Source organism: Phascolarctos cinereus, unplaced genomic scaffold (assembly GCF_003287225.1).
Source record: "Phascolarctos cinereus isolate Bilbo 61053 unplaced genomic scaffold, phaCin_HiC Scaffold_3;HRSCAF=262, whole genome shotgun sequence".
In the NCBI taxonomy this organism is placed as follows: domain Eukaryota; kingdom Metazoa; phylum Chordata; class Mammalia; order Diprotodontia; family Phascolarctidae; genus Phascolarctos; species Phascolarctos cinereus.
In genome coordinates this window covers 187475148-187483503 of record NW_027555736.1, presented here as the reverse complement: position 1 = coordinate 187483503, position 8356 = coordinate 187475148, and the positions used below count along the sequence as shown (strand labels likewise).

Below are 8356 nucleotides of genomic sequence, written 5' to 3'. Positions count from 1 at the left end.
TATTCTGCCTCAGGTGTTTGTTCTGTATGCAGGTACAATGAAGAGTAGAAGAATCAGACTGAGATAAACAGACTTATTCCCAAATCTCTGATCCTAAAAATGTAAGCTAGAATTTTCTCATGGAGGGAATGTTAGGAATGGTGAGTGGAAAGGGCAGCCTATGAAAACAGCAGCTTTGGTAATTAACAAATATTTATGCATACCCGGGATGGATAGTGCTAGGTACTACTGGGTGGGCCCAATGACAGCTCTGCCCTCAAATATTTCATATGTTAAGACAGCTTTTCATTTTAATAATAGCTAGTACTCAGGCAGCTAGGTGGCGCACTGGATAGAGCACCGGCCCTGAAGTCAGGAGGACCCGAGTTCAAATCCAACCTCAGACCAAATACTTGACACTGACTAGCTGTGTGACCCTGGGCAAGTCACTTAACCCCAACTGCCTAAAAAAGCAAAAAAAAAAAAAAGCTAGTACTTACATAAGCCATTAAAGTGCAAAGCAACTTTCCATGCACCATTTCATTTGTCCCTCACAGCAGCCATGTGAGATAAGATGCTATCGATTTTAGAGATGAAGAAATTGGCTGAGATGTTGCCTAAAGTCATGCAGTTAAGTGTCAGAAGGCAGGATTTGAACCCAGGTACTCCTGATTACAAATTGAGTGTTTTTTCTACTGTACCAGGACCCTACTCTACCCAGGACCTTGTCTTAAGGTCCAGACTCCACTTCAAACCTTTACTCCCCTTTTAAAAAGGGCATAAAGATGGAAGATTTGTGTGCAGGTATAAGTAAATGGCTTGTTGGAACAGGCACTATAACATAAGAGCTACAGGGAGATCAGTAAGTAGCCTAACTTTTTCAAGAGCTTCTGAAAGATGCTGATTTATTCACTATTGTAATAATCCAGGCAAGAGGTGGTGGTGATCTGAATTACGTTGGTAACTGTGTGAGTGGACAGTATGTATAGGAAAGATGATGTAGAGAAATTACAAAATTTCTTAGCTGAGTTGATAATATGGGGTCCTAACTTCCCAAAGTAGGTGATACGGGGGGGGGGGGCCTGCATCAATCCAGGGGCGTGGGTAGTAGCCTTGGCTGGTGCAAATTTCAAACAAACCATTAGAGGGTTAAAGAAAGTAGACTTCCAGGGAAGTGCTAATTTTTTTTTTAAAGGAGGCAGTGAGCCAAGTAAGTTTGGGAACCTATGCATGGGATGGATGAGAGAAAAGAACCAAGGATGACACTGAAGCTGTAAACCTGGATGACCAGAAATATGGTAGTACTTTCAACAATATCGGGGATGTTTGGAAAAGGGAGAACGGGGAAGGGGGGAGAAATGAATTCTGTTCTGGATATGTTGAGTTTGATATGGCTACGGATCAACCAATCTGAATCATCCAATAGACATGATGTATGTCAAGAACTCGGGAGACTAGGGTTAGATAAATGATATATGGAGATAACTGAATCCGTAGGAGCTTATAAGATCACTGAATAAGACCGTTAAGTATCTACTGTGTGTCAACCATTGTGCTAAGTGCTTTATATCTCCATATCTCATTCGATCCTTACAATAACCCTGGAAGGTAGGAGCTATTATTATCACCCACAATTTACAGTTGAGGAAAATGAGGCACTCAGAGGTTAAGTGGCTTGCCCAGGGTCACACAACTAGTTAAGTGTCCAAGGCCACATTTGAACTCAGTTCCTTCTCACTCCAGGCCCAGCTCTATCCACTGTGTCATTTAGCCGCCTTTAATGATAGAGAAAATTGGGCCCAGCACAGAGCCATCAATGATATCAACAATAAGTGGCCATGACATGAAGATCCAGAAGTCTCATGAATGGTCAGATATAGCACTAAATTAATGGTAGTTTAACTGATGTAGAGTGAAATTAAGCTAAGGGCACCTAATTAAATAAGGGCAAAAAAAGATTAACAGCGATCTAGACATAACACCATTTCTACCATTTTATTCATAAAATTACCTCTTTTCCTACCATAGCCTAAATAGGCCCATTCAGAGTTCTCCAGGTCACCTGCCAAGATTGGGTGAACATTGTAGTTCCTGGAATATCTCAAAATACGTCATCTCTAACAAGGAAGCAACTAACTTGGCACTTAAATGTGCTCCTGGACTGATCTTGTGATAAGTACCAAAACAGGAATACAACAGAACCACTGTTCTGCACATAACATTCTAGCTGGAAGTGAGTTGGTTGATCAACTGGACATTGCCATTGTTTTGTTCTCTAGGAAGACATTTCCATTCATTTACTATTTCAATGCTCACATAGCCAGGGCAGCGATAAAAAGAAGAAGAACAAAGAGGGATAGGCAATATATTTGAAGACAGGAAGTTTCGTAGCTTCTGAGTGCTTGCTTTGCTTCATCATCATCTTGAAAAAAGTAGCCAAAATGTCTTAATGCCTTGATTTCTATTTTATCAATGTTATTCATAACCAAGTGGCAGTTTTCAGTTCTATGTACCCAAAGCTAAAAAGTTCTAATTGAATACTAAATCAATTTCCTATTCCATTCAAAAACTACTGAAGGTAGGCTTCCACAAAACTCTGTGTTTAGTATTTTTTCTGTGAAACTTAGTCGGATTTTATTTTTCAAAGCAACAACTCACACTTGTGTAACACTTTTAAGTTTTGGAAGGCTCTTTCTAAACAGCCTGTAAAGTAGGTAAGTGGATAAAGTTAGTATTGGGCTCATTTTCCATGAGTCTGGTCCAGACTAGAACTGACTGCCTAGTTCTTTCAGGAAAGCTATAATAATAAGACACTCCTTTCTATCAACAGCAGATACTAGAAAAAGAAAAGGATATACCAAGTGTGCATATGTTTTTAACCTCAAAGCAAAAACTAATAAGTTACATTAAAAAAAGAGGTATACATACGTTACTATTACAGCAAGAGCTAGTTCATCTGTATCTATTTCATTAGCAATTGATTTAGAGTTCTATCATAAACAAAATATGTAGCCTTTAATTCAACTAATGCCAACTGAGCAAATCTAAAAGAAATGATAGTCTGGAGAAATAAATATCAGACAAAGCAATCCTAAAAAGGAAACAAATTCAACATAAAAGAGAAAAAAAATTTTTTTTATTAACAGAAACCTGATCATTCTAATGGCAGCTTCAACTTGGCTCTTCACGCACAGACCTTTTTTCTTTCATTTCACAAGTTGAGTTGACTCACTTCTCCCAAAATTGTGATCAAAAAGAATTTCTACCACCTTGAGAGAGAACATCCCACTGGTCAGGTACAGAATTTAATTGCAAGTGTCAAACTAGTCCAGAAAAACAGCCGATATGCATGTGTTGATATGTGAATGAAAAGGGTACAAATATATTACGATCAGCTCATATAGGCTTTCAGGTAATGTTGAGGATCCAAATCTGATGCTGGATATTTATGTTAAATATGAAAAAAAAAAAGATAGTGCAATCACATTTGTCTTCACTAATAACTGAGCCAAACTTGTGATTTTCCAGGTCACTTCTAGTTGAACAGAAACAAGCATAGTCTAGAATGGACAGACTCCTACAGCAGAGAAAGGTAACAAGTTTTAAAGCTGAGAGTTGTAAGGATATCAAAGCAACCCAACTACTTTTTTTGAGGTCATATTTATTACAACTCCCAAACTGTTCCTCCAAAAACAAAACAAAAAAAACCACCACACCATAATTCATGGTTTTGAGGTAAACTTGAATTCATTTTTATACAATTTGTTAACCAATTTGTCATCCTTTGAAGAAATATCGATGTTTTAACCTGTAAATACAATTTCTCCCAAACGAATGATATCAACACTGAGATGATAAATTAATGAGGATACAGCCTTGTAATGGGAAAATGATGCTACAAATGTTTTTTATTTTAAACCATGAAGTTATGCAAAGTGTTCTAGAAAGTGCAGCATGAACTGGGATCACAAAACATGTCTGTATAGAAATCCTTTGGAGAAAAATTAAGTTCCTTTATTAAAAAAAAAAGTTACTCTGTTCTGCATGTTTAAGATTTTATGATTTGAAGAATCATAATCTCCAAAAACAAACCAGCAGCCAATGAGTTCATCTGATGCAGATAGGGACATGCACGCTCTGCAACTTCTAGAGTCACAGGCAGCTGCCTGGGGGCACCAAGAGGCTGAATGACTTGCCCAGGGCCAAATAAACTGGCAATGAACCCAATTATTTTCAAAGGAAGATGGGATGTGACTAGGCAGTTTCTCTATGTAACTTTTCAATGTAGTTAGGGCCTGTAGAACTTCTACTGGTATAACAGAAGCAACAACAAACAATCCTCTCAAACCTCACAATTCCCTCCCTACCCCATCCCAGAGTATATACACTCTCTCTCCTCCATTGTTGTCTTTGGCAATGCTTAAAAATCCTGAAAGCAAAAATCTGCTCGAGGGGAACAAGGATATAAAACAATTTTAAGGGTTTGCAACACAACCTCAGCCTGTGTACTGAGGAGGAAAATCCCAAAGGGAAGACTAAATAGTTTATACCAATCTGCTCACAAGGGAAAAGAGCAAGAATCTGAAACCAGCTGGCAGGGATCTGTTTCACTCCTCTGACCCTTTCTTCCCATCTCTTTGCTTAGAGAGGGTTGTTGGGGCAAAGAAATTTCAAACACTGAAAGGTAGTGAGTGACTCAGGAAGAACTGAAGGATGTAGCAGATGAAAGAATTCTTGGATGAAGGCAGCAGCAACATCTTTAACTGTCAATGAGTTTCTTTGCTCTGGCATTGGCAATATCAATACGATCTTTGTTAGTATCAGCCTGAAATAGAGAGGGGGGAGAGAAGTCAAGTGCACGTCAGAACAACGTGAACATGAAAAGTCACTTGAAGGAACTGTGCTATTCTTGTTTCCCAGTTCAAATCTTTGCCAGTGAGGTATGGAACATTCCTCTTGAATAAGGTGGCATAATGTCACCAAGGATATATTCTTGAGTGTTTCCACAAGGTCTCAGGCTTACCCCGAGCCTCAGGGGTTTCAACCTCAATGCCTTTACTCCTACTTTTTCCCCCGCTCTCCCTCTCTCTTTCTCTCAATAAAAATCCTATCCTCTCATCAAGTCCCTCCTCCTTCCTCTCCTAGTTAGCCCCCTCTTCTCCAAAGACCTGTAGGATTTATATCTCAATCACATAATTTGGCCCTTGATTATATGCTGTTAATTTTATTTATAACTGTTGTTATTATTGCCTACCCATCAAACCCTTATGCTGTAAAGATGGTATCTTACTGGGATCCTCCCATAACACCCCAGCACAAAGCCAGGGATTCAATAAATGCCTGAGTGACTACTATGGAAGAAAGGGGACAAGAGAAGTTATGAGGATCTTACCTTCTCGGTGATTCTGCCTATTTGCTTGTTCTGAGAGTCAATCTCATTGCCCATGTCTATGGCCATGGTTTTCAAGTTCCCCAGTATACTGCCCACCTGACACAAATTTTCTTCCATTTCATCCTCTCTGGCATCATTAGTTATCCTATCATGGAGACAATTAAATGTTACCACAGGATTCACATGTGGTATGCCCCAAAAACCTGTATGACTGCCAGAACTGGCTTCTTGACAATGAGAAAACAACTTTTCATTTTCAAAAGCAGCCTGACTGCATCCTCAACACTCTTTGACATCAGCTATCTTTTCATTATAGATGAACATCAAGTAGTGTAAATTAAGTGAGTGGTCTTCCTGAAAGATTAACAGTGAAACTCAAAGAACTAATAGATAAGAGTGCAATATCTGTTATGTATATATGTAGAGAAAAGCAAATTTCTAACATAGCTACCTTAATGCCATTTAAGAACTCATGCAAAGTTATTCTAGCAAAGAAAGGAAACTCAATGCCCTGAGTTAAAAGACATAAGGTTACATGTAATTGGAAAAAAAATTATTGAAAAAAATAAAAGAAATGGGGAAAGTTGCTGGGAGAAATAGATCTACCGTTTAATGTAGCCACCACTGGCTCCTCCTGCAGCTGTTTGCTGAGGCTGACCATTTGTCATACGGCCTGGCTGCTTAGAAACCACATTACCAGGTGAATTTTCTCCACCTTCAACCCATGTTGCCTTATAGTCCTTGCGAGACTCAAAATTTGCTGACCTACACAAAAAAGTGAAGAGATATTCAGTCAGGTTGAGAGGCAATTAAATGAAAGACTCCACATCTTGTTTAGTTTGCCCTATCATTGGCACAGCCCAGTAGAGTGGCATTAGAGTATACTTGACATTCCATTAAAATGAACATTCCAAGCATTTAACATTCCATTATAATGTATAAACATGTCATTCACAGTTCTCATGAGAATCCACAAGCTGTGAAGGGAGATGACTTACCTCTGAAAGGTTGGATTAACCAGTGAGAGGCTTACCTCTCAGTTAATTACCCTGAAGATCAATCACCCTGGCACATGGTAGAAAAAGTGAAAACTGTTAAGACTAGATTGTCTAGACCATCCATAATATGAAACAGGAAGAACAGTTAATAGATAAATTAAAGATAATGCTAACACTCAATTTCAACTGCCTCTCCACCAAACTTTTACTGGAACTAATAACAAGTGATATAATTGACTGGTTTGTCCTTCACCTCTATTGAGGCGAAATCTTCAGGAGATATTAAATGAGCCCCCAACATGGTCATGGAATCATCTAATATTTCAGCTGGATGAGTAGTCCTGATAAACGGGATAGGAATAACATGTACAGATTGCCAAGCAACAATGGATGAGGAAATGGACCAGACTGCCATTTGAGCTAATCCAGCTTCCTTTTTTTATATTTTATATAAAGAGAAACCATTTTATATAAGAAAACCGAAGGCCCAGAGAGGTTACGACTTGTACAAAGTTATTCAGATAATCAGTAGCAAAATTTAAGACTTGAAACCAGTAATGGGCTTGAAACCAGGACTGACTATCAGTTCAATGGGTGAGCAGATACAAGTAATGAATGGTGTGAAAAATGTTTGCAAGCCTTTAAAGCACTGTACAAATGTTATTCTTATCAATCCCAAACTAGACGATAAGTCAGTGAATCATGGAGTTGGCTATACTGCTAACATCAGTTACAAGTGATAAATTATTTGGCTGAAGTTTTTAGATGTAATAACTTTTTCTTCCTGATCATATTTTTCCCCCTAATCAATAAGTATTTCGTAAACACTGACTGTATGCCAGAAACTGTGCTAGGTCTTGGTGATACAAAAATAAAACAATTCCTGTCCTTGAGGAGTTTACATTTTACCCAAAGATCTGAAAGCAAAATCTTTTATAAAACCACCTGTTTTAGAAGGGACTGACTGATAGTCTGTCCATCACAGTGTAATTTTATTATACCTGCGCCTGAGAATAATGAGACATAGGGTTTAATAAAATGCTAGTTAACCGGTGAAGCCTATAGAAAGGACTTTACAATAATGACTCTTAACTAGCACTAAAAACTTCCTAACCATTTGACAGGGTGAAGGAAAAAATTAAAATAGCTAGTATTTATATACAGCAGAGATTTTTAACTTTTTTTGTTATGGACCCCTCTGATAGTCTAGAATAAAAGACAAGATTACAAAGAAGGCCGATTATACTGAAATAGTTACCAATTTTTTTTAAGTTCACAGACTCCAGGTTAAGAAATCCTTTATAGGTTTCAAAGAGCTTTACATGCGTTATCTCATTTAATCTTCCCAACAACCCAGCAAGGCTTTGTATACACTGTTTGAGGTTTTGCTTTGTCTAAAGAAATGGAAATTTCTGAATACAGTCGTGGCCTCTTTGGTATATTCCAGATTATTTTCCAATAAGGAAATTTTTAAATGGCATAAGCAGAGAAGAGATTAAGACAGCATAGTGTATCTAATCCTAAATGAACAATTTGGGGTCCATTTCTGACAGAACTATAGTTTTATCTTAAATGGATTACACTCTTTATGCCTCAGTACAATGGGCCCTGTTTTAGAATAGTATGAAAAAAGTGAATCAAATATTTTAAAAATATCAAGAATTAAAGCTTGAAATATGTGTCTATATGCCAATTTTCTTTAGGAGTTTGACTAAAACAGTATATTTTGATCCTCTTAAAGCCAAAATTATTAAGTACAGTAATATCCCTCTTAAAGAAGATAAAGTCCAATGACACTGTCAGAAACTTTATAACAGGAGGTATAAATAATATAGAAAGCATAGGAATGTGGGAAGAATATAGCATGAACAATTATTAAAAACTAAAATAATTTAAAATGTGGCAGAAAACATAACATGTATCTGAGCATCTTGAGGTTGGGTCAAACCTGGGGAAGATAAAAGAGGTGCCTGTTTTAAGGAAAGGA

The 8356-nt window shown here is 37.7% G+C and overlaps 1 protein-coding gene across 3 annotated transcripts in view; it reads right to left on the bottom strand.

Annotated features, from left to right (window-relative positions):
• Window positions 1-3093: 3093 nt before the first annotated feature.
• Window positions 3094-8356, bottom strand: part of SNAP23 (synaptosome associated protein 23) — a 55408-nt gene continuing 50145 nt past the window's right edge. For all 3 annotated transcript variants that reach the window (XM_021009295.2, XM_021009294.2, XM_021009297.2), the window contains 3 exons: window positions 5978-6136; window positions 5372-5516; window positions 3094-4804 (listed from right to left, as the gene is read on the bottom strand). In XM_021009295.2, coding sequence (XP_020864954.1) covers window positions 4739-4804; window positions 5372-5516; window positions 5978-6136 — 370 coding nt within the window. In that variant the 3' untranslated portion in view covers window positions 3094-4738. The remainder of the gene's footprint in view (window positions 4805-5371; window positions 5517-5977; window positions 6137-8356) is intronic.